Genomic DNA, 26,550 nt, shown 5'->3' with positions numbered 1-26,550 from the left:
GACACAGGGGCGCAACCCTCGGCAAACAGGTTGCCCAGTTCGGTCTTACGAGTGGCAGTGGGGTGCTGTGGACCAAATATGCCCCCGGGTACACACGGGGGGGGGGTCGGGGGGTTGAAGAGCTCTTAGCGTTACCCAGCACCCACCGCGAGGAGGTGGCACTTCACGGGTGCCCCCAAAGAGGAGGTAAATCAGATCAGCAGGCTTATTTAAGAGGTCTTTTGATCTTTTGACTATTTTATTTGATTATATTTTTGGGAATTACAATAATAGAGTTTGTATGTTCCCTTCATTATCATGACTTATGTTACCTCAACAGTGTCTGTGTCTTGGTTGTTTTTTCGATGTTTTTCTAAAGCGAACGAAGCATATGTTTTACGTTTCCCGTGTTTACACATCTTCTGGAAGACACATTTTATGAAACAATACTATTTCCTGTTGTATATGACCGACGTAGAAATGATTCTGTTTTCTGGTAATCTTGAAAATGTTGTAAATATAAATTTGTAACGAGCATATGTGTTTCTTAACTGGTTATATTCTTGCTGATAGTTTTGTTAATGTCAGATCTACCTCCTTCCTTGTTTTACCATTTGCCAAGGAGTCGATTACAAAAGTTGGATTGGAGCCTTATCTTGAAGGTGGTTGAATAAGAGATGACTTCTTATTGTAAATATTTTCATAAAAAACTAAACACGCAGTCAAAAGCAGGAATTTATTGATCAGAATATAATTGTGTGATGTATTGTAAAAAATAATTTCTGACGGCGTTGTTTAAGGGTGGGTCATCCGCCTCCACATGCCAACTATGGATAAGTGATATCACGAACTCTCCATGGCCTTAGGCCTTGATGATGGATAACATTTGTTTTGGTTAATTACTTATGCACTTATGCTCCACCATACACGCGGGAGTTGTGATCAAGTGTTGAGCGGATCAATAAACTGTATATGTATAAGAACGGTGAATGATCGCCTGTCCACTTTGATTTAGGAACGACTGTCAACAAATTGAGTGGTTTCTGACTTTTAGCTTTAAGTGTTATTTATATGTGGCTAGAAAGACATGTGGTTATCAAAAATATTACTTGAGAATTAGGCTAAGCTGATTTGGATGGGCTATCATCTTAACATTACAGTAACCTGTCTATATTGATTTTGGAGCATTCGAGATAAAAACGAAGAGAGATTAAATTAGCTTTGTACCTGAACGCAGTATACATTGTGGTAGAAGAATCGAAGTCAAGCATGATTACTGTTAGTAGTGATAATAGCTTCACATTAAGTCTATTTGACGCAGATTGATTTTTTGTTTAGGATTTCTTTCACATAATTATTTTTTTGAACGTGATCATCCACTAAATTGTCAATCACACTTTTATGACTATCATTAACTCTAAATGATATAAGTTTGACATGTGCAATTGTCCAACTGAGAATACCAGCTGAGCTAGCAGGGGATCAACACAGGATTTCTCGATTGTTCTATATTTCTGTCTTCATCTCGTTCTGACAATGGCACCTGAACGATGGCGGCATCACTTGGACTACCTCATCACCCTCCTCGGTGGCAGCATTGGTTCTGGGTCGCTCATCAAATTCCCATACTTATGCATGCGAAATGGCGGAGGTAAGTGCCATCTGAACAGTGAACGTTTTGTAAGAATGGAATTCTCAACTGCTGTTTCTGTTTTAAGGAAGGTCATTCTTTTAGACCATGATAACAATATCCTGTTATAGAACATGAGTGTGTGAGTTAAAATTTAAGGTCACCCCGGAAATATTTCAGCCATATAGTGACGAGAAATGTTGTACATACACAATAGCTACAAGTAATTAAATAACCAGTCATCGACGGACTGTAAAATAACTAGTTAAAAAAAGAGAGTTAAAACTAGCTAGTATTAGTTTTAAATGTAGAAAACTATGTTAGACATTGCAATGTAAAAATGGGGCTTGTTGTCGCCAACGACCGAAGGTAGATCGCCATACTCGGGACCATGGGGACTTACAGTGCCTTTGCTACCTGCATGGACCCTAGCTGGATTTACACCATCCCTTCAGCCGCTGGTGATTGTAGGCAAATTTAGCCACAAATTAAAATGACAAGTGGAAGATTAAAATTTTACTTCGAATGTTTTAGGACTTACGTATCCTCTCAGGAGGACAATGATTTTACGGTACTTCAACCTACTTTGAGGATACCGCCACTAACAATCTAAGTTGCTAATTTAACCACCAGTGATAAAATATATATCTATATACGAATTTTAAACATATCCATCAAAATGTATCAATTAGCTCAATTTCTTTAAAAATTCAATAATTAAGTTAATCCTGCTAAAAGGATGTTTAACTGTTTTTACACAGACATATTTAATCATTGTGATGGAAAAATCAATACAGTCAAGCAGGACATGTTTGACCTTGATTCCCTCATCATAAGGGATGCAAAATGGAGGATCGTCAGCTTCTAATAAATATGCATGTGTATACCTGCTGTGGCCAATGCGATATCGTCGCACGATGACCTCTTCAAATCTAGACTGACAACCCAAGTAGGTGTAACCGATAGTTCGTTTAATTTCATGTAATTTATTAATACCTACTTGGGTGTCCCACTTTTTTTGCATTAGATCACGCATATAAGATCTAATAGCAGCTTTGTAATGGAATAAGAATTGGTGTCACAGATTTGTTGAGTGCTGCCTAAGCAGCAAGATCAGCCATTGTGTTCCCAGAAATTCCAACGTGGCTTGGTAAGCAACAGAGGACGATGTCGTATTGACCAGTTGCAAGATCCTTATATAACTCAGTTATTTCGATTAAAAGTGGATGTTTACAACAAACATTTTTTACAGCCTGAAGGCAAGAAAGAGCATCTGAAAATATGATATATTGTTTATATTTAGGGTGACTATTTATATATGTAAGAGCTGTTAATATGGCGTTTGCTTCTGCTGTTAAAATTGAACTGTATTCTTTTGGACCCAATGACAGTGGCACAAGCCAATGCGCCACCATCCTTGGACTCATCTGTAAATAAGGATTTATATGTATTTACTTATTAATTGATTAAATTCTTGTTTATAGTGTAATTCATTAGTTTTTAATTTTTTAAACTTTGTCAGTGTAATTAGGTTAACTTGTGGCCTACCAATGGCCAAGGAGTAGAAGAAAGAAGACGGGAAGGAGCTATATTTTCTAGCTCAGTGCCAGCAGCAGAAAGGAAAAAATGACTCTTAGTCTCATATGCGGAACAAGAGATGACTTTTTGTTGTACTGATCCTCATAAAGAGGGCTGAAAACACAGTTAAATGCAGGGTTAGAATATAGTTTGGTAATATATTGTAAAGATACTATTATACGGCGTTGGGTAAGAGAAGGCTTATATGCCTCGACGTAGAGACTATCAACTGGAGAAGTTCTAAATGATCCAAGACAACTGACTGGCTGACTGAGTATGGGTTTACGCCGCTTTTAGCAATATTCCAGCAATATCACGGCGGGGGACACCAGAAATGGGCTTCACAAATTGTACCCATGTGGGGAATCGAACCCGGGCCTTCGGCGTGACGAGCAAATGCTTTAACCACTAGGCTACCCCACCGCCCCTGATCCAAGACAAAGTCTTAGACCTTGGTGGTGGACAGAATCAAGTAGTTTAAGGTTACTTTTGCAGGCTCCTCCATATACGACGGATCCATAGTCAAGTTTAGATCGGACCAGTGATCAATATAAGTGAAGAAGGGTAATTAGGTCCCCTCCCACTTTGAATTGTTAACGACTTTAACAAGTCGAGTGCCTTCGGGCATTTGGCTTTTAGATGTTTGATATGTGGCAGAAAGGTTAAATGCGACTCAAAGATGAGACCAAGAAATTTAGCTTCCTTGACAACCTTGATGGGTGTGCCATTTAATGATAGTTTAGGATCTTTATGGGGTTTGTATTTCCTACAGAAATGTATACAGTGGGTTTTGGATTTTGAAAATTTAAACCCGTTTTCCAGACATCATCTATGACTTTTGTTGAGACAAACTTGCAATTGTCTCTCAATAGTTCGCATATTTTTACCACAGCAAGAAATCTTAAAATCATCCACAAAAAGGGATCAAACGATGGAATCACTTAAAACCTTTGAAAGACTATTTGTTTTAATATTAAATAGAATGACAGACAAAATACTGTCTTGTGGGACACCCTGGTCCTGATTGTAATGATCAGACAGGGTAGAACCCACGCGGACTTGAAATTGCCTGTCATTTAAACAGTTGGATATAAATTGAGGCAAACGGCCTCGCAATCCAAAATCGTGTAAATCTCTTAAAATACCATGTTTCCAGGTAGTGTCATATGCTTTTTCTAAATCGAAAAGGATCGACACTGCATGTAGTTTTTGAATACTGGCATTTCTTTTACAAAGGACTCTAAACGCACTAAATGACCAATGGTACTTGTTTTTTAACTGAAACCACATTGAATATCTGTTATAAGGTTATTACTTTCCAAGTACCACACAAGTCGATTATTGATCATGCGTTCCATGGTTTTGCAAACGCAGCTAGTTAGTGAGTTCGGTCGATAATTCGAAGGATCAGTATGGTCACGTCCAGGTTTAGGGATGGGTACAGTAATAGCATCACGCCATGAAGAAGGAAACTTTCCAGATGTCCAAATATCATCAAAATATTCAAAAGGGTATCTAAACATGATGCCGGTAAATGCTTCAGAAGTTGATAATGGATGTTATCAGCTCCTGTAGCAGTATCGTGGGCCTGGTCAAGAGCAGTATGGAGCTCATGAGACGAAAATATCTCGTTGTAATCTTCCCCATTATCTGAAGTATAATTAATAGACTTTTTTATTGCTGTTTTTGATACTTTAGTAATTGAGGTACATAATTTGAGGAAGAAGATTGTGGTGCCAGTGTTTCGCCAAGTTTATTAGCAATATCGGATTTATTAGTTTATAACTGGTTTCCGTCTTTGAGATGGTGAATGCTGGATCTAGAAACCTTACCTCTGGATCATATTCCATACCTTAGAAATAGGCGTTCTGGAATTGATATTAGATACATAGTTTCGCCAAGATTGGCGTTTATTTTGTTTGAATGTACGTCGTGCTTTAGGGTTTAAAGGTCACATATACTCTAGGGGGGTACAAATACATAAATCACTAATTGGCATCGTTATAAATGAAGCCCTGTCATTTAAACTACTCATTTCGATCTTTAATTAACTTAAATCGACCTTTTTGACAGCAAAGCACAATTCTCACCCGAGAACAAAATTTCAAACAATCAGAGCGGCGCGTCCCTGTGACATCATATGAGGAATAGATATGAGGGCCGATGCAGAATTCATGTACATTTCAGGGGGTAAATTATCTTGTTTACAGGATTGTATAAACCTGAACTCGTGACAACTGCTGTGAAAAATGAAAACTATATGTTCTCACAATCTACTGTCATTTAAGTTTGTCTCCTGCTTTGCCTAGTTTCGGAGTTGCAACTTGTTTTCATAGACGATTCTGTCAAAATCGCTTGGTGTCGCTTGGCCTTATTTGTTCGAGCCAGACGCTAGTGATACCGAAAACGATGATCAGCCTCGCTCATCACGGTTACGGTTAATTTCTTCAACCTAAACAGTGCGACATTAAGAAGGTTGGATGCCCATCAGATGCAGTTATTTGAAAATATCCCCGGGAGTTCTTGTCTGATTGTAATAAAGTATAAAGCAGTGTGTGGTTTTCAGGTTTTCTAATGCCTGGATGGCATAATGACTGATCCACATTGATCCTATTTCTGTGTTTTATTACCTCGATATTTAATCATGTCATGTAAAAATATGACGTCCATTACGTATGATATTAAACATTGACATTTGATTTATTTTAATCCGTAAACTAAACAACCCTACTTTGCCATTTCTAGAAGAATGTGAAAATTTACTTAGGTAAATAGGTACATACAGTTTTAGCACACAGCAAATGCTTATATGTATTTCTTTTGCAACAATGAAGTTCTGTTCGTATTCTCAAAACAGTGTCGGCCCATAAGTTTTCACATGCAATACCGCAATTAATACTCCCTTGTATAAACCTACACATGTTATTTGTTATCATTCACTTGATGGTTAGTTAATGAATTTATAACAGGTATAATTAGTGGAAACACCACTTAGATTACCCGACAAATGTTCTCATTTGGCATTTCCTGTGTCTGGAGTAAATACTCAACATTATAAACATCGATCAAAGGATTTAACCGATAACACGCTGATTGATTAATTACTTGTATCTTGCACAGCGGGTTTGTCAAAAGGTAGTGTTTATGTATGTAGATTTACTAATCTATAATGAATACACTCTGTCGTGTCTGTGTCTGCGTAAAAACAACGTCCTTCTTTTAAAGGATTAACCGCCAATACATTGATTTGATTGCTCATTATTGGCTAACTAAATTACTTTTTTTTAAAGAATGGCGGACATTATGCAATCAGTTGCCAGGTGTCCTATCTTGGGTGACCAATGAGACTATACACCAATGTGAAATACCTGAAACGATGTATCACTTTTTCGTATATTAGACTGTTAAAAGACACATCACTTGGAACAGCTGCAGATGAATGGCATATCACTCGTTTTTGTGGATATTGATGGATACATTCCTCGAACAAGCTAATAGCCTGACATTGTTCCTATAACTTTAATCTGTCTTAATTTTAGTATTTGCATTTTGTTTTTATTCATTTGTCGTAGCATTCAACAGAATCATTTTTTTCGCCGTGAAGTGTAATGAGGCAGACAACATACACAAGGGCGTGTGTGCGAATTATGATTCACATTGGCAAACTATAAAATGTCTAGATATTACAGTCCTGTTATAAATTCACCATAAGTATCAGCAGACAGTCTGCTTTTTATTGAGTTTCAAAATGCATACAAGAATGATAATAAACTAATTAGGATTATAAGACCAAATATAAAGACGTACATTGACTAGTATCTACATACTGGTGAGTGGACGTTAACCACGTGAATAAAGCAAGAAATTTATCGCGTAGTATTGTCACATCGACCCCCACCTCGCTTCCGTGGAAGAAATCGTTGTTATAAGTTGTGTCAAGCAAAATCCTTTTGGTCATGATTCAAATACATATTTAACTACGAGTAGAAAGTAGTTTTCTAACTTGATGAAAACAAACCATAATCTCATTAATTTTAACAGACTTTAGCCCGTGACTTTACGATTTTCAAAAAGGGCGGCACCCTGTCGCGAACATCCGCCAGTCTGAAGATAAATGCTATTTAGGTTTGTTTTCACCGAGTTACAAATCAAAACTACTTTCTACTGGTAGTAAAATATGTATTTTATTCATGGCCAATAGGATTTTGCATGACATAGCTTATAACATAACAGTTTCTCTCGTGGAAGCGAGGTGGGTGTCAATATAATACTACTTACAATATTATTGTTACTTCGACCACCTTCCGAGGAAGAACTCGTTATGTTACAAGTTGTGTCATGGAAAATCTTTACAGTCATCATATACATATTTTGCTACAACTAGAAAGTAGTTCTGATTCTTTAACTTTCGTGAAGCGATCTGAACGCAAGTAAGATATTGTTTCAGGCTTCCACAACGCTCGCTTCGCACTCACAAACATAACCCATTTAGCACGAACTGAGGGGTACCGTGGAAATCTGTGCATGATGACACCATCGCCCGATCCCTACGAGCAATTGACGACAAAGCAACGATTCGGCATGTCTTTGTTGATGTCGAGAAGTCATCAAAATGACGATCTTGCTACACACTTTATATACAACTAACTGAAAATTCTTCCTCATATGACGTCACTGCAGTGCTCTGACGACAGAGTTACGTAACATGTCTGTGGTTTCGTTGGTGGGCGAGAGTGAAGCAGGCGACTATTTGGCAACTTTAAATCGCTCGGTATTAATTAACCACAATTTTTTAATTTTAAGAATGAATTTGGTGTTCCGCATAAGGCTTACCACAAAAAAAAGTTTATTTGTTCTTTAAGATTTTAAATTTGTTCAAATTGCAGACCATAGGACGACGACAGAAATAATATGTCTTCCTAGCTGTTTGCAATCAGCATTAAACCATGGTTTCCGTATGTGTGGAATTGTAGAGGACTTTGGGATACACTCATCAGCTATAGTGTTTACTATGTCAGAGAAATCTTTTATAGCATAAGGAACATTAATACAACGTTCAAGTTTAAGTTTATCAGTACAGAGGTTTTTATATAAAGGCCGGTTGGCCTTTTTAAAATTCCAACTTGACGATGGAGGAACATCAGATGGGTTCACGGGTTTAAATATTTTCATCGCGGACTGACCATTCGAATTCACTCAACAGGTTGGAGTCAGTAATTGACAAATCAAGAGCCGAATATGTTCCTGTGCCAGGATGTAAATATATCTTTGAACCGTTATAATAAATACATAGATCATTATTTGAGATGAAATCCTCCAGTAATTTACCTTTGGTGTTTGTATTAATACCACCCCAGAGTGGGTTGTGGCCATTTAAATCACCCACGATCAAACCGGGTTTAGGTAGTTGATCATAAAGAGCTTGTAGATTAGTGAACTAGATAGCAGATGAAGGTGAAAGATACAATGAACAGAGAGTAAATGCAACTTGTAATGTAAGTCACACTGCCACAGCCTGGAGATTTGTTTTGAGTGTGACTAGGCTATGGATAACATTATTCCTCACCAGGATAGATGATCCACCAGTAGACTGGTCACCTGAGGGAGAAAAATAGTGGTGTGCATTAAACTGACGTAGGTCAAATTATCAGTCTGCTTTAGATAGGTTTCTTGAGTGCAGAATACTGACGGATTAAGATCTTGGACTAATAGCTGTAAGTCGTTAAAATTAGTTCTGAGTCCTCTACAATTCCACTGAATTGTTGGCGAAGGCATTATTTCTTCCGCGGAGGATGTACAGGAGATCTATCCCTCGCTTTCCTTGAGGGTGACAAGCTATGCGTCCTACCAGAGCTATGGTCGGACACATCCATGTCCTCCAGGGATCCAAACTTATTATAGAGCTGGATCTCATCATTTGAATCCTTAGCGAGTCTATCGCTTTGGTTGACTATTTATTTTGGGGTTTCCTTTCACAATTTGTTTAATCTGAGGTTCTTGTACAGTTTTTGATGGACAGGAATCTTGCCTGGGTTTGGGACTGTAGGACCTTCTTTTGTCTGGTTGTGTCTTTGGACGTGCGGGACTCTTTTGCGAAGAAGACATATATTGAGATGTCGTCACTGTAGTTGGTAACACGTCAGCAGTCTGTGTAACTGATTCTCCTCGCACTAACAGTTCCTGATTTGGGACAAGTACAGGAGATGTAGACTTTGTCCACGTCAGTTCTGTCTGACATTCGATTGAGACTGTGATCGTGGATGGTCTTTTGGTAATAGAAGCATAAGATTCACCTGGGTGGACAGTTGGTACAAGTTTCTTATCTTCAACATAACTGATGTTTTGACTATGCTTTATCTTATTCACCTCCATTTCCCTTTTCCAACTGGGCAATCTTTTGACGATGAGGAATGCTTACCTGAACAGTTGACACATTTTGTAAAGTTGTTTTACAGTCTTCTGTGACGTGTGATTGCTCCCCACAATGAGCACAAGTTATTGGGTTTGTGCCTGAATTTATCCCATGAACAATTTCTTTGCATTTAAAACCCCTCAACGGATTAGGAATATACAGTTCAACTTGAAGATTACAATCTCCTGCATTTATTGATATTGGCGCCGATGGAGACACAAATGAGAACAGATACGTGTTGGTTGGAACCACTTCTGAGTTCTGACGCCCCGTAAATCGTTTCACAAACGTGACACCTTGATCTTTGAGTTCCAGCATGATATCAAGTTCTGTCATGCCTTCTAAAAGATGATCTCCATCCCTGACAATGCCTTTACTAGAACTGAGGGTCCGATGGATTGACACTGAAACAGGGAATCCAGCCAATGTATCAATTGACAGCAGATTAAACGCTTGTTGTCGTTTGCTACATTCTATGAGTAACGATCCAGATGTCATTCGTTTGATATTTTTGACGTCACCTGCTAGAAACAGCAAACGGGTTGAGTTTAATTGGTCTTTTATCTGGCGACTCTGGCGAATCTTGGCCAGTATTCTACTTGCTTAGATGGTCTACAGCTATCAGGTGTACTTTCATCAGTACATATTTTATTGCATTTGCGCAGCAAAATATACATGCACAGGGCTTGGCCTGACCAGCCGATTGGTTGAACCAGGCCCATTCAACCACCCGTCTAGGTGAATTGCGAAGTAAGAGGCGAAGTGGTGTGTTAATAAAGGAAAAAGAGGTGGAAGCCAGAGATGCACAAATCAAAGGGGTAGTCCAAAGGAGTCCATGGCTTGTTTCATAGATCTCATCACCTCAGTTAAAGTAGGTGTAGTTGATACAGGCGGACGTGAAGCTGGTGCTGGAGTCGGTTGAAAGCATGGCATTGACAGGGCGACCCAGATTCTCAATCAAGTGACAGATGTCTCAAACTAAATTACTTGAAACAATTGGACCTGCATTTTAATCTGTCGTGTGTAAAGTTTGTGTATGTGCTTGTTATTTAACATGGGCTCCTATATAATATTTTTACAGGCCGGGTTATAACTTGTAATTGACACTGTAATGCTAAACTATGTTTATAAAGATGTCTTTCGGTGTGACTTAGTGTTTATTAGGGTCTTTTGTATAGGTGTGAACATAGCCTAGTCACTATGTACTTAAAATATTTGTTATGTTATTTAATTTGAACTCACTTACACCATTGGTTAGGTTTTGACTCGCATCCAAACGAGGCCGAAGCCACCATAAATCACCTTGTAAATCATAAAACTGTACCAATGAAAATAATATTCCTGATGAAGAAAACTGAGTTAATTGATATATGACGCCATATATAAAGACCCCTTGTGTGTGTGTGTGTGTGTGTGTGTGTGTGTATATATATATATATGCATGTTGGTCAGAGAGCTAAAGAGATAACGATGGGATATGGAAACGTCGCACTAAGGATATGGAGACGACGTCGCACAATACAATAAGGAAGTTGGTTGGTTGGTTGGTTTTATTGTTTTAGGGCGACGTGGGCCAATAAGAGGCCTATTTGCGCCCAACACATTGACTTGATTTAATATACAATCATACGTAATTTCATTGCCAAAAGGAATCGTTTAGCTAAGATAAAAGAAACGACAACACTATTAATTTGGATAGATGTATACATATATGGAATAACCTCTGCTTCGTGTTACGGATTAAAAACCTTAAGTAATCACTTCCATTTCTAAAACATGAAATACTCATTCAATAAAAAAGCAGTAGGTTCAGATGACAGAGTGTTAAAATGATTTAAAACCACAGAACTAAATCTGTCTAAGCCATTCGAGAGCCTGTCTAGATTACATCATATTTTCCAGATGACGAGACAAAATCTAAAACTGCCCGTTGCACAGACCCATACATGATATTGGGGCCCAAAACTGTTTCTAATGAGAATACGTCATCAACCTCAAGTACAGCACTTCTGAGATTTTGTCTTATGTTGTTATGCCCAGGGCATGTAATTAGATAATGTTCGATGTTTTCAGGCGTCTCCAAATTGCAATGGCCACATTTAGAAGAGACCGTCTTATCTATAATACTCCTGTAGGCATTTAGCCCACAGTGTCCAAGTCTTAGACGTGAAAGAATAACCTCATCACGCCTTTTACGACAACGAATTTTATGACCAGATTTTAGTGATGGTCTAAGTTTGTACATATGTCGGCCGGTAGTACCTGTATCCCACAACTGTTGCCAACTCCTTGTAACAGATTTCGATAAAACATTTTCATAATCTTTGGGGATTGGTTGAAATTTAAATAAATCAACTTCAGGAAACTGTAACCCGGATTTGGCCAAATTATCTGCAATCTCATTTCCATGTATTCCAACATGTGCTGGGACCCACACAATGTCGCGTGCAATGTACTTCATGTTTAAAGATGTATCCAACTTTAATATCTCATGCACAATGTCATCTCTAGATCCATTTGCACCAGCTTCTATAGCTTTGATTGCTGCCATAGAATCTGTAAAGATAATTGCTTCATGGTCATGTTCATCTACCCATCTCAATGCTTGCAAAATGGACAAAAGTTCAGCTGCAAAAACAGAAAGATAATCAGGGAATCTGAACACCTTAGCGATCGATAAATTGGGTATCCAAAAAGCCCCAGCAGTACGATTATTGGATGGTTCTTTCGATTCATCAGTGTATATATGTGTGAAATTAGAATAATTTTCAGACAGAAAGTCTTGAGTTATCACTGTTATTATGTTTTGGTCCATTCTCTTATTCACGATTAAATTGAGTTCAGAATTCAATCCAGGCTTCAGCAGAACCCGAGGAGGTGTGACAGGCGGAGCAGAAGGATCAACTGGGTTACAGTTGTAAATACCATGTTGATCAGCTAATCTCTGAATATTCAAGCCAAAGGGTAATTTGCCATGAGTCCAGTCACACACGACATATTCCACACAGTCATTAACAATCTCAGTGACTGCATGGTGTTTGTTCTTGGTTTTCATTTTCAAGAAATATTTCAAAGATACCTGTTGTCTTCGAAGGTGAAGGGGCATTTCTGAACACTTAACTTGAATGGCTGAGGTTGGAGTTGTACAATATGCACCAGTGCATATTCTCAAAGCTTTAGACTGAATTCTATCAAGCTTATTAAGATGACATTTAGCCGCCGACATATACACCTGACAACCATAGTCAAGTCTGGACAAGATAAGGGCCTTGTACAGCAATAACATAGTTGACTTATCAGCGCCCCACTTTGTTTTTGAAATACACTTTAATAGATTGATGATCTTGTTACATGTGTTATACAAATGTGTGATGTGATGAGACTATGTTAATCTTTGATCAAAATACACACCACGAAATTTGAACACTGACACCATTTCCAGTTTATGGTGTCCAAGAGTTAAACTGATATCATGAGGGATCTTACGTCTTGTGATCATCATTGCCACTGATTTTGATTTTGAAATCTTAAACCCCCATTTTGAACACCATGTACTGACTTTACTTAAGCAGTTTTGTATAGATTCTATGACAAACTGAAAATTACCAAAGCGTCTCCAAAATGATCCGTCATCAGCAAACTGTGCTGCATTTATGTTTAGACGCAGGTCCTCGAAAATGTCATTGATCATAATATTAAATAAAACTGGACTTATTACACTTCCTTGTGGGGTACCATTTTCAGTCATATGCACGCCTGACAGTTCTTGACATATGCGAACTTGAATGGTTCTTTCGGACAAAAATGACCATATCCACTTGAACATGTTGCCTCTAATTCCAAGTTTCCACAATTTAAAAAGCAAACCATTTCTCCAAATCATGTCATAAGCCTTTTCGATATCAAGGAATACACACAACATGTATTCCTGGTTGCATAAAGCTTTCTGTGCTTCAGTTTCCAGACGAACATGCTGATCTATACATGAACGCCCCTTTCTGAATCCTGACTGGATGTGAGTAAGAAGCTCATTTCGTTCAAGATAATAGTTCAGGCGATTAGTAACTATTCTCTCCATGATTTTACATAAATTAGAAGTGAGAGCAATCGGTCTATATGATGCAGGAAGCGGTGGATCTTTTCCTGGTTTGGGCACTGGAACTATTATTGCATGTCTCCATGTCCTAGGCAAGGATCCAGAACACCAACTTAAGTTCAACAGTTTCCGAATAACAGCTAGAGAAGAATCTGGCATATGCTTAAACATTTCATAACACAACTCATCCGCGCCTGGTGCCGAATTATGTGTTCTTGATATGGCTGCCTTAAGTTCATCATGAGTGATAGCTGTATTGATTTCCAAGCTACTTTCCAACATGGCAGAAGACATTTCAGGCATAAAGTTTGTTTCAAAAACTTGTTTATATTCTCTGAATTCATGACAATAATTTTCAGAACTGCTAACAGATTTAAATTGCTTAACAAGAGCATCTACTTTCTGACTTTTTGATACGAGTTCTCCAGCTTCTCCCATTACCGGTATAGGTGAACGAATATTATTTCCACCGATCGTTTTCACCTTGGACCATATACTAGTTAATGATGTAAATCTATTAATATTAGAAATATATTCCCTCCAGCTCAACCGTTTTGTACTCCGTACAATACGTTGGAACGTAGTTTGTTTCTTACGAAAATCAGCCAAATCACATGGCAATGACGAGTGGCGAACCTTATTATATGCTTTTTTCCTTGCGATATTGGCTTTTTCACAGCTGTCATTCCACCAGGACTTTGGCGGGAATGCCGCTTTCTTAACAGGCGATTTTCCAAAGGACTCTTCTGCAATTCTTATTAATTGTGTTGTGATATTTTCATTAGACATATTAACATCACCATTTATAAGATCGGATGTGATATGTTCAGTACACAGACTAGAAAAAAGTGCCCAATTAGCCTTCTTGAATTTCCACCGAGGGACTTTATCACAAGAATCACGATATGGTTGAACCTGAATTTCAGTAAAAACAGGAAAGTGGTCACTACCTAACGCATCTTCCTGAAATACATCCCAGTTACACTTACTGGCTATGTGTGATGATATCATTGATAGATCTAAAGGAGAAAAAGTCCATTTGCCAAGATCCATGCGGGTCATTTTACCATCGTTTAAAAGGACAAGATCTGCTTCATCTAAAAAAAATTCAACAATTCAAAATTATATAATCCGTCTTGTTGCTTCCCCAAAACATATTATGGCTGTTGAAGTCCCCACATATAAATTATTGGCCTCCATTGGGATCAATTAATTTCAGATATTCATCTACGTTTGGCTTACCTGTATTATAAATATTAACAATAGTAATGGCTTTATCTTCCTCATAATGAAGTTTTACTGCGTTAGCCTCATACACTGTATTTGGTAATTCTTGAACCTGATACGACAAATCAGTCTTAATAAATATAGCACAACCACCTCTCCGAGGATTTTTAGTATTCGGATTGCTGGTTAGTCTGTCCTGACGTAGACCAAAATAGCCATTAATTCTAAAATGACTCTCTGGCCAAAGAAAAGTTTCCTGTACACAAATAGTATCTGGCAGTGGTGACTTATTTGATAGAAAATGCTTGAAATTATCTCCATGTGCAACAAGACTTTGTGCATTCCATTGCATTATGGTCAGGAATACTAAAGCTTTATCCATCATTCATCTCCACATGTACCTCAGTCAACAGATCACTAGGAACATCGATGTGAAGATGTATTTTTGCCGCCGACACAAGACGATTAATCTGTTCCTCTTTGGTTGTTGCATTAAACCATCCTGAAATCACCTCAAACAAGAACGTTAAAAAGGTTTGAGGAGAAGTACTAAGAAATGGATTGGCTACCTGTTGAGAGCTGACTTGAGCTGTAACAGATGGATTTGATACACTCTGGCTTAAATTTGACTCTCGTGACTGACATTTACAAATACAGGTAGGGTTAGACCCAGATGTAGCTGCAAGAGGAACAGGACGGGTTCCAACTGTTGATTGTGAGGCTTGTACCGACACAGATCGTGATTTCTGAGCGGCGGTTACAGTAGCTGCATAAGATGGAGTTGGAGTGGACTTGACTATACGAGTTGCTTCAGCATAAGACAGTTTACTCTCTACTCGTACCCTTTGCACAGATACTGCCTCCTTTGTATTTCTCACATCCCTTGTAGGCGCAGCACTGTGGCTACCACCACAATTGCAACACTTCGATACTGTTTCCGAACAATTTTCTACTTTGTGCTCACCACTGCACCTGGGACATACAGGCTTTTACTTTTTTACATCGGGTTGAAACATGGCCACATTTCTGGCAATTGTAGCATCTAATAGCTGGTGGGATATACAGACGCACTGGAAAGGACTGATAATACATCCTAACACGTTCAGGCAAATGTGGGGTTGAGAAAGTAAGAAGAATGGAAGTAGTAAGTTCCTTTTCTTTTCCACGCAAAAGTCTTTGGGCACTTTTAACCTTTTGACTTTTCAATTGCTCAACTATCTCATCCTCATTTACATCTGTGTCAACATTGTAAATAACTCCCCTTAGATTCACTAAGACTCTTTGGGACAGAACTCTTGACACGAACGTCACAGACACACGCTACATTCAGTGCAAGGTTGTTGCTCAGCAGACCTGCAGTGTATCACTAAATCTCCCTTTTCCAGTTTTTTCATATACTCCACATCGCCAATGTTTTTATGGATATCCCGAGCCAAAGCAATTGGACTCAAGTTTGTCAAACGTAATCTTGGGTCAACAGAAGTAAGAATGACAACAAATTTGATAGGTAATGACGAAGTCGTATCACTTACAACTCGGTCATCCTCATGTTTTCGTTTCAAACGTTTGGAAATCATTGACACGTATTTCTCTGCAAATTCAGCATCTGTCGAGGTTTCCTCAAATGAGGTAGCGTGAATATTATCATCCCCATCCCCATCAGTGTCGCTCTCCATACCCAAATAGTCCTATGACCAAGTCGAAATGAAAAATTCCACGCAGACACAATGCGCGAAAACCGAGGCCACGTGGTGCGGTAAGTCACCGCGAGCCAACAAAACACACAAATATGGCAAAATAAGCCAATATTTGACCCTCGATAGCCTACAATCACTTACCTTAATGATAATACAGAAATATAAGCCAAACGTAGAACTGAATATGAAATTCACAGGCCCAACACAGGCCCTTACAGCGGAGCGGCTGACAAGCACGTCCGACCCTGTCAACAGCCTAAGGCGGTCTCCAATAAGGAAGTTGCATATTTAGATAATTATCTCCCTTGTTTATGATGGCATACTTTTTGCTTGTTATCTTACCTTTAAAAGTTATTTTATATTTTTATGATATATTTATGCTGCTGGAGTGAAAGGTAAGTCCACCAGAGGGTTGTTTGCAAATGTATACGGAGTTAAAAAAAACCTTCACAATTCATATTTGTAATCCAATAATGTGTTTACACGAATCAGAGAGTCCATGAAGAGGCGTTGCTTGGCAGTTGTAAACGCACGGGGTGGCCATACACGCTTCTGAACGTTTGGAACATTAGATTTAATTTCTTGTGACTTGATACTTTGTTTACGGCTTTTATTGATAAATTCTGTAACCACATGGAACCGATTTTTGGCATTGTGATTATTCTCAGTTCATCCTATCCACCTTAACCTTATAAATGATAACCTCTATACCACATCCGTGTGTCCTTTCTTTCATATATCATTTGGGGCGGTGGGGTAGCCTAATGGTTAAAGCGTTGGCTCGTCACGCCGAAGTCCGGGTTCGAATCCCCACATGGGTACAATGTGTGAAGCTCATTTCTGGTGTCCCCGCCGTGATGTTGCTGGAATATTGCTAAAAGCGGTGTAAAACCAAACTCAGTCAGTCAGTCAGTCAGTCATATATCATTTAATATATAATTGTGAAGTTTCTAGTTTGAATCAGTATATTAAGTTGTGTTCATGACACATACAAACTTTTTAGCGTCAGGAAGAAAACATATGTTCGTTATTTTGACATATATCTGACGTTAGCCTTCGTTTTGTTCAATATATATCTTAGTGTATCAAATCGCCATGGTTCGTTTGAAATCAGAGTTATATCATCACAGGGGCATTCCTGATACCTTACGCTATCTTCACATTCCTCGGCGCTATTCCTTGTGTCTTTTTGGAGATGGTGATTGGCCAACTCTCTCAAAGTGGACCTATCAACGTCTGGAACTTATGTCCACCATTTAAAGGTAATCTAACATTATATCATATAGGAATGTGTGACGGGCTATCGCGTTATTAAATTTGATCTGAAAGTAATTCCATTGAGTACTGCTTCAATCAACGGCACAGTGAGCACAATGACCTGACCACATGCCAGACAACGCTCTGTTTTCTATTGTTGGATATGATATAGGCGCGTCTACACATGGATGAATGATTCAGATGTAATTTGTACACTATTCACGTTCTCGTATCCGCCAAACATTTTCCATAACTCCATGTCTTATGATTCCCAAGTCATATAGTTACTTGTCATGTTACCATTCAGCATAGAAATCCATCGGTAATAACAATTAAAATTAGCCCGTTTAGCAAGTTTATGTTGTGCGTTACTTATGCATCAGATGACATTGATATTTTATTCAAACTGGTTTAAGGCTAAACTCATTGTTTCTCGTGTCACAGGCATCAAGGCTTTGTAATTGTTAAATACAATGTAAAAAAACTTCCGATTCTCAATCTCTACCTTTACAGGAATTGGTTTCGGGATTGCTACAGTGATGTGGCTGTATGTGACCTACTACATGGCCATATTCGCCTGGTTCATGTACTACTTCTACCACTCGTTCATTGCCAAGCTTCCTTGGGCCACTTGTGACAACTCCTGGAACACCCCCGCATGTATAACAAACATCGACAGCAGCATCCTGAACAGTACATCAGCTAATGTTACCAACCTCACTCTCATTGTTGTTAATACCACGACTACTGGTAACTACACCAACGTTACCGACACGGTTATGACAGCAGCAGAAGAGTTTTGGAAGTAAGTAAAGTTAATTACATGTTTAGGTTTACACCTTCACCTTGGAAAACATACACCTTCAATGGTTGACAGGAGGCTAGAAGCTGAAATATACTCCAGTGGACAGGCATCACTGAATATCAAAGGAAGTTATACATATGCAAACAAACGACATTTCGTGTTGACACACACTACATTTACTTTGTTGACGTCGATGAAAGATCATTATGAGAGTTTTTACATATGTTCCCTAAACACGTCATCTCAACTTGCTTGGTTTTGTTTGTTTGTTTGCTAAGCATGACATTGTGTTGCTGGAGACTACTTGTCAGTTCAGGTATGATCACAAATAGCAATGTCTTAAGCGTGAACACGGCACTTCATTTACGACACAACATGCATGGGGACAGCTTGTGGGTTACTATTTGAGGTCTGTTGAAGTTGAACAAACTTCAGCAAATGGTTTGGAAAATGCGTACACTCTTTGTTCAGTGGGTGTTCTGTGGTTGACACATCATATCATAGTGGTGTTGCTATGTTCTGCTGTTCAAGTAGGCTCATGGCCACTTGTGTAACGTGCTACTTTCTCACATATTCTCCAGCTAGGGTCCATGTAGGTAGCAAAGGCACTGTAAGTCCCCATGGTCTCTAGTATGGTGATCTACCTTCAGTTGTTGGCGATCTATAGCCCATTTTTATGTTGTAATGTCCTAAATAGTATATAATGTTATGTTACATGCTAGTTTTAAATCTCTAACCGTGATATACTACTAGTTGTTTTACTGTACTTTGACGACAGATTTTATGAAATAAAACTATACAGTGTTTACTGTTTTAATCACGATATGGCCGAAATATTGCCAAAATGACTTTAAATTTTAACTCACTCACTCACTCTTGCATTAATCGGTTCATCGTGAGAGATACTACGGGATGTCAATTTGAAAGTTGGAAGACTGAAAGCCAAGCAAAACCTTTTTCGTAATTTTGGTTTTCAGCATTTCAACTGCGCATTTACAGAGGTTTACAGGGTTTGGCCGCAACAAAGTAACATTTCACAGTTCAACAAAATACTCTTATTGGTACTTGATCCCATTTGTATTATGCATTTCATATTTGTAGGCCTTATTGCATGCAGTGACAAAATGCCAGTGCATTTTCAGGGTAAACATGGTCATAACAGTTTGTAAATCCTATTATCCTTCATGGTTCTGAAACTTTCATGGCAATTTCAATGAGATTTGTTTACGATGTATATACTTTTGCAGCTGGTACATTTTGCAGTTACAAGGCATGCCTATTACACAATCAAACACAGGTGTAGACCAGGTTGAAGCATTCGCCTGTCAGACCTTGTTTGAGCATGCTCCCAAAATGGCTAACATTTGTAAGATCCACGTCTGATACATCCCGACATTACAATATTTGGGGAATAACAACAGGCATGAAACTAATTCACGCACTCTTCTAGAAGAACTTTATTCTTTGTCACTGTCGAATCAAAGTGTGTCCCCAATGTCCCTGTTTGTTTCCAGATTGCAGGCTTTACAGATGACTGATGGATTGGAAGACCTTGGGGGAATACGATTGCCCTTTGTTGGGTTAATGGCAGTTACCTGTGTGGTCATGTTCTTGGTTACCTTTCAAGGGATCAGAGTGTCGGGGAAGGCAAGTTACTATCATCGTGAATTCTGAATGCATGAATTTAATGCTGTGCATCGTGGCATAATTGTCATCAGTTCGTCACGACCACTCTGTTTCCACGTAAATGTCCTGTTAAAGGGGTACCTGAAGTCACTGACCTTTTCAAAATTTTCTTCAACAGTAGAGGTGAGGTGAAATGGGGTTTAACGTCGTACTTAGGAATATTTCCCTCACTTGACGACGTGCAAGCATGTGTATGTGTAAGTGCCGCTGCTTGTCCTAGCAAAGACTTGAGCTGGTTTTATAGCGCTAGCCAACTGAGATAACACGCCGCATTTAAGCATGAATACCCCACTCAGACACATTATACTGACTCAGAGCCGACCAGTCCTTGTTGTACCCATTAATGCCGAGCGCCAGGCAGGGACCAATAAGTATCATGATTAAGGTCTTTTGGTATGACGCGGCCGGGCATCGAACCCGCGAACTTCCGCTTCAACGGAGGCGGTTCTTCAACAGATGATACCCCTGCTATTTAGGTCTGGTCCAGAGACTCGATTATTTACAGACCGTCGGCATATAGCTGGGGAATTGCTTAGTGCGGTGTTAAATCAAAATATCATCAATGGGACAAGGCTCTGAAACCAGAATCACCATACCTGATCTTAACAAATGGTGTCAATAAATTAACCTGTCCATTTCCTCATTTTGTGCAGGTGGTGTACGTCACAGTGGGCGTTCCCATCATCCTCGTTTTCGTCTTCCTCATCCAAGGCTGTCTACTTCCGGGTTCAGCAGATGGAATTTATTTCTATGTACATCCTAAGTTTGAGAAACTTCTTGAACCAGGGGTACGTTTATGGATTCATATGCAATGAAAATGCAAGTCAGCTTTTTTGACAAAGTAAAAGTAAATGGACACCCATCAACTAATTTACCTTCAACTTTTCTTTTGATTTCACTGTTTAAGTTAAATGACTCTTGCTGTACACGTGATAGTACTCTTGCAAAGTTTTATGGAATGGATATGTAATTCAAACTGTGATCATTCGCAAATGCACACGGCAAAAGACTTTTTTGTCTGTTTGCAGATGTGGATCGAGGCATGTAGTCTGGCACTATACTCTTTAAATATAGCCATGGGAAACATCATCACTATGGCCGGACACAACAGAGTAACCAACAACTGCTTCAGGTACGTAAATATAGAACATGGTAAATAGATAGTTTCCCCACTGACACCACAGTAGCCCTATTTAGCCCGTTGTACCAGCTGATATATGTAAATAACAAATAATTTCTAAAACTGATTTGACTATCCAGCAGTATAGCGCGAAGATGTCCTAATCTGATGGCCTCAGCACTTCCAGTACTTGTCTGATATCACTGATTACTTCCTATATGGAAGTCCAACCACCAATCATGCTATTGTATGGTCAGTTGCCAACTACACTTCACTGAAGCAAATTAGCTCCTTCTGTTTCAGGGATGTTCTGATAGTCAGCATTGCCGACATGCTCTGCCTTATCTTAGTTGGGTTTGCTTTCTTTGCTATAATTGGACATGTTGCCTACCTACGTGGAGTTCCGGTAGAAGCTTACGAATCATCAGGTACGTTTTCGTGAGATGCGTTTCCTGTCTCCATCTACATATTTTAGAAACATGTAATCATCACATCTACACTTTTCCTATCATGATACATTTTGCCGAAGACAGACAGTCGGCTGCTTAAACCGTATTACCAGTGGAACATATCAGGAAAGAAAGTGATTCTCAAGGTGGAACGCCATTGATAAACCGCGAATCTGCATTGGAGTTTGGTGTAGACAATCATATTTGAAACTGCAATTTTTCCGCCTTGCTGTTTTATACTACAACAAGGGGGTCCATAAATTTGAAGCCAAGTCACATAATTATCTGATGTTATAATGACGGAATACTGATCATAATCCTTTTGTAGGCATATTACAGTTTTTCTGTACAAATGCGTTTAATTCATTCATTGTAGCAATAATTTAGATCGCAGGCATCCGCTCAGGACAAAAATTCATATGCACGTTTTTATCATATTACACATTTTTTTTCGGTACCATACATTATTCATCTGTTTTCAGGCTGCAACCAAGCCTTCATTCTCCTGTATGTTTGCCCTGGTTCAATTTCAAAAGCATCTGTGGGTACCATAATATACCTTGTTTCTGTAACATGCATTACCTATGCATTTCAGGCTTCAACCTTGCCTTCATTATCTACCCGGAAGTGATGACGTATCTCCCACTGCCACATGTTTGGTCCGCGTTGACCTTCCTTGCTCTAATGACCCTTGAAGTCGACTCGATGGTAAATATTATCTCAAGACCGATTTAGGTTTTGTGTCAAGAATATCGCTATTGTTGGGCTAATACTGCAAGTCAGCATGTTTACTATATTTTGAATTTGGGGGGTAATTTGAAGATAAATAAGGAAACACGCTGAAAGAATTGTGACCTTGAACAATAAAGTGTCACAGTTGAAACCACCAGCTAAGAACATGGTTTGGTTGCATTACAGAAACCATGGCTGAATAAGTCTACACAATGTAACATTCGTCCTAAGGTCGTATATATTTTAGCGGAGGTCATCACCTGGTGGATCTCATTGAAATGGAAAAGACCAAAGATCAAATTTTCCTATTCGCTTCACAGTTACCCGGGTTAGAGATCATACTTGCAGCCGTTGAAGATATGTTTCGTGGGCTAGCAAAGCATCGATGGGCTGTCATTTCCACGATCCTGTTGACCAACTTCCTGTTTGCCCTTCCCTGCACGACACAGGTAGGGAACAACTTGGAACCATTTGAACCCGAAGCTTCATTGATCATTCTATCAAAAGTGCAAACATAATGTAATACTCTTCAAGTTGTCTATCATGGCTATTTGGGATTCCAATCTGGACATGGACCTCAGGTCATATCGGAAGTTGACGGTTTGAATCTTTTTGTTTATAATATCAATCACCTGATTATCAGCCCAACAGCATAAACGTGAAATATTGAACAACGCTAGACATCACTGTCTATTCTTCACTGTGATAGTGTTTCATACGACATCGTAAATGAGGTATTGGCAACACATGTTGTATGGTGGCTTTTGTGTATACCATACAGTGTGTTGACATCTCTAATCAGTCTGCAATATGCACACGAATGTTATATTTTAAGGGCGGAATCTACGTTGTCACTCTTATGGACTGGTACACCTACTTTCCTGCCGTAGCTGTCTTCGCAATGTTGGAATGTGTTGCTGTTAGTTGGTGTTATGGTACGTAAGTTGGTTGTTTTGTTGTTTTACGCCGTACGTATGAGGGAACATTATTCCACTCTGCCAAAGTAAGAACATAGATGCTGCCCTGAAAAACAACAGTTTCATGCTAAGCTTAACAGATGTGATTGCCAGAAGCACAATGAGCACATTTGACCTTCTCCAACGAGCTAAGAATTTATGAGCTCATATCCAAATAGACAATTACATTTCAAAAACATAATTCAAGACAACGTGATCACCGTAGGCAATGTGTGCCCTATTTAGTGTTGAGGTATATTTTGAAAAAAACGGCGTTACATTAAGATGAAAGAGTGACAATTTCATTGTTTGTGTACCATTTTTGCTGTCCGGCGCAACCATATGCCTTGGTACTACGAACAAAGGATGTGATTGAGAGAGTTAAGTTTTACTCCGCACTATTCCAGCTATATTTGTGTGTCTGAAACATAACATAGTTTGCATAATGCTGAGAGCATCGTTTAAAGTCGTTTAAAGTGCCCATTAAGCACACATAAACGTTACATTTACCTTAAAGAATAAATGAACTCACCACGTTTAAGTTAACATATGGCTATAACATTTTAGGGTGTTCCCATACTTTTTGTTTGTATAAGACGATTACATGGATGACAACTTCTTCTTTATTGTAAGAAACGACGTTTCTGGGCTACTTCTTGCCCCTTCTTCAGGTGATATGTAGTACAGTTTCAGTACGTTTTCGATTTTCTCGAACTCTTCAACACACGCTGAATGTAACAAGAATCAGACTTAACGCATTTTTTGAGACTCAAAACCGTTCTACTTCATACCCATAAATAATAGTTAATCACAAATAGCATGGATGATGAACTGATATGTTCAAAGTTTAGTGATGTAGCTCCTATCTATTAATTCATGTGTTGAAAATTACGTCAACATTTCAGTAGCATTGAGACAATAATATCGACCTGTATACTATCTTAACATTCATTGCAACTCAAAGCTGCGATTTGAAGACATCCTTTCTTATACCATAAAGGTGACTGAACATTACAACAAAACGTTTACGGCATTTTATTGTTCTTTGTATTTAAGGTTTGGAGAGGTTGAATCAGGATATCAGAGCTATGTGGGGAAAGAAGGTTCCTCAAGCCATGATGCTGTCCATCAAATATGTGTGTCCACTTCTACTGTTGGTAAGGCTGCAGACAATGGTGAACAGGAAACAATACTGAATGATATCTTCACACAAAAGGATGAGTTTCTGTCTAGTTTATTGGATCCGTTCTTAAGATATCTTAACCCAAATATCAATGCAATGTTAATATTATGTAAGGATGTTCCGTTTCAGATAATTACGATAGAAGACGAAGGCTAATTAGAAAACTATCCAGAAATCATTATATTGCCTTTTTTATCAGGCCATCTTCAGTTACTCCATCTACTCCTACCGACCCCCTAAGTATGGCGACTACATCTACCCTGCCTGGGCTACTGGAGTCGGATGGGTGATATCATGTATTTCCATAATACAGGTCCCCATCATTTTCATCTGGACCGTGCACCACACGCCTGGGTCTACACTCAAAGAGGTACCTGGATAAAGTACATTCATGTTTAATTCTCGATGATTGTTGGAATTTGTTAAAGCGCTGTGAATGGTATATATGACACACACCGAAATACCAAAATATTCAAGTGTATGCATATATACTGACGGACACAAATAAGGAAACGCATGAGAGCACAGGTGTTCTTTACCTTTACGCCTTACCAGGTTTCGTTGCGTGCTCGGTATTGCACTGTCGGTGAAAATAGGTGATCACGCACTTGCGCTTTCTTATTCGTTAACGTCTCTTTTGTGGTATTCAGCAACCTATGCTTGTCGGAAGAGGCGATTAACGGGATCAGGCAGTTAGGCTCTCTGACTTGGCAGCAATTCTAATTGCTGTTGATCACTGGATTGTCTGGTCCAGACTCGACCATTTACAGACGGTGCCATATAGCTGGAATATTGCTGAGTGCGACGATAAACAACAATCAAAAGAAAAGAAAAAAAACCCAACAAAATCCGCCTGTCTCTTAATGTCATTATGAACCACTGTTTCAGAAATTGCGGTCATCACTTCTACCTTCTGTTCAGTGGAGGCTATCGACGCAAAGACACGGAAATGTTTTGCAACCAATGCAGTCTATGGAAGATTGATAAGCAACATGTTTCCTTGGAGGTTGACGCAGGGATGAGTTTTTATGAATATGAATGTACATGGTGACGGAGATGTTGACGGAAATGAAATGATACAATTAACAAAAACAACAACAAGACAATGCAGTTTAAGTAACAGTTGTATTATTAACCATTTAGTCAAGTTTACAATATGTACGTATGCTGGTTATAAATTGTTTGTAATCATTTATTCAGTCAATAAAGATCTGTTTGTTTCCTGTTTAATGTTGCACTCAGCAATATTCCAGCTGTATGGTAGCATTCTGTAAATAATCGAGTCTGGACCAGACAATACAGTGATCAACAGCATGAGCATCGATCTACGCAATTGGGATACGATGTGAAATTACCGACTTTACTGACTCGTAAACACTGTCTGAAATCATTTGGTATCATTTGTATTCTAAAATTAAACCAGTTTAGAAATGAATACAACTCATTCAAAGGTATTACGGTGACAGTACAAAATAGAATGGCAGTATAGATTCACTGGAAGACTATTGCAAAGGCAGTGATAATAGCAATAATTAATATGATGGTATATACCTCTCAGTAACAGTAATCAAACATGTAATTGGGCAGAATAATCACGGTATCATGATCTTCACACACAATACTCGTCATCTTGTAATTTGAGGTGTCATGTAAGATGAGAGGCAATAACCAACTCCCCTTATATATGTTACAGTCAGATTGTGAAATCAGTCATTTCATGAAATGACTAAAGAATTCAGTCAT

The 26,550-nt window shown here is 38.8% G+C and overlaps 1 protein-coding gene across 1 annotated transcript; it reads left to right on the top strand.

The window, feature by feature from the left end:
* Window positions 1-1,474: 1,474 nt before the first annotated feature.
* On the top strand, window positions 1,475-26,550 carry LOC124269277 (sodium-dependent noradrenaline transporter-like). Its single transcript, XM_046704283.1, has 12 exons — window positions 1,475-1,630; window positions 17,750-17,881; window positions 18,390-18,681; window positions 20,196-20,328; window positions 21,021-21,155; window positions 21,396-21,499; window positions 21,791-21,915; window positions 22,532-22,644; window positions 22,989-23,117; window positions 23,504-23,603; window positions 24,681-25,177; window positions 25,696-26,550. Exons 1-11 carry the CDS (start codon window positions 1,516-1,518, stop codon window positions 24,818-24,820), a joined length of 1,518 nt encoding a protein of 505 aa, XP_046560239.1. The 5' UTR covers window positions 1,475-1,515; the 3' UTR covers window positions 24,821-25,177; window positions 25,696-26,550.

The sequence above is a fragment of the Haliotis rubra genome, unplaced genomic scaffold (assembly GCF_003918875.1).
Source record: "Haliotis rubra isolate DU_JTF1 unplaced genomic scaffold, ASM391887v1 Scf1432, whole genome shotgun sequence".
NCBI lineage: Eukaryota > Metazoa > Mollusca > Gastropoda > Lepetellida > Haliotidae > Haliotis > Haliotis rubra.
Note: the sequence above shows the minus strand (reverse complement) of the source record. Positions and strands in the feature narration are given on the sequence as shown.

Excerpts from the sequence above, each read along its gene's own strand:
- LOC124269277 (XM_046704283.1), top strand. The coding sequence starts at position 1,516 with ATGGCACCTGAACGATGGCGGCATCACTTGGACTACCTCATCACCCTC. Across the intron at positions 1,631-17,749 it reads ATGCATGCGAAATGGCGGAG|GGGCATTCCTGATACCTTAC; the intron begins GTAAGTGCCATC and ends ATATCATCACAG. Across the intron at positions 22,645-22,988 it reads CCCTTGAAGTCGACTCGATG|TTACCCGGGTTAGAGATCAT; the intron begins GTAAATATTATC and ends TTCGCTTCACAG.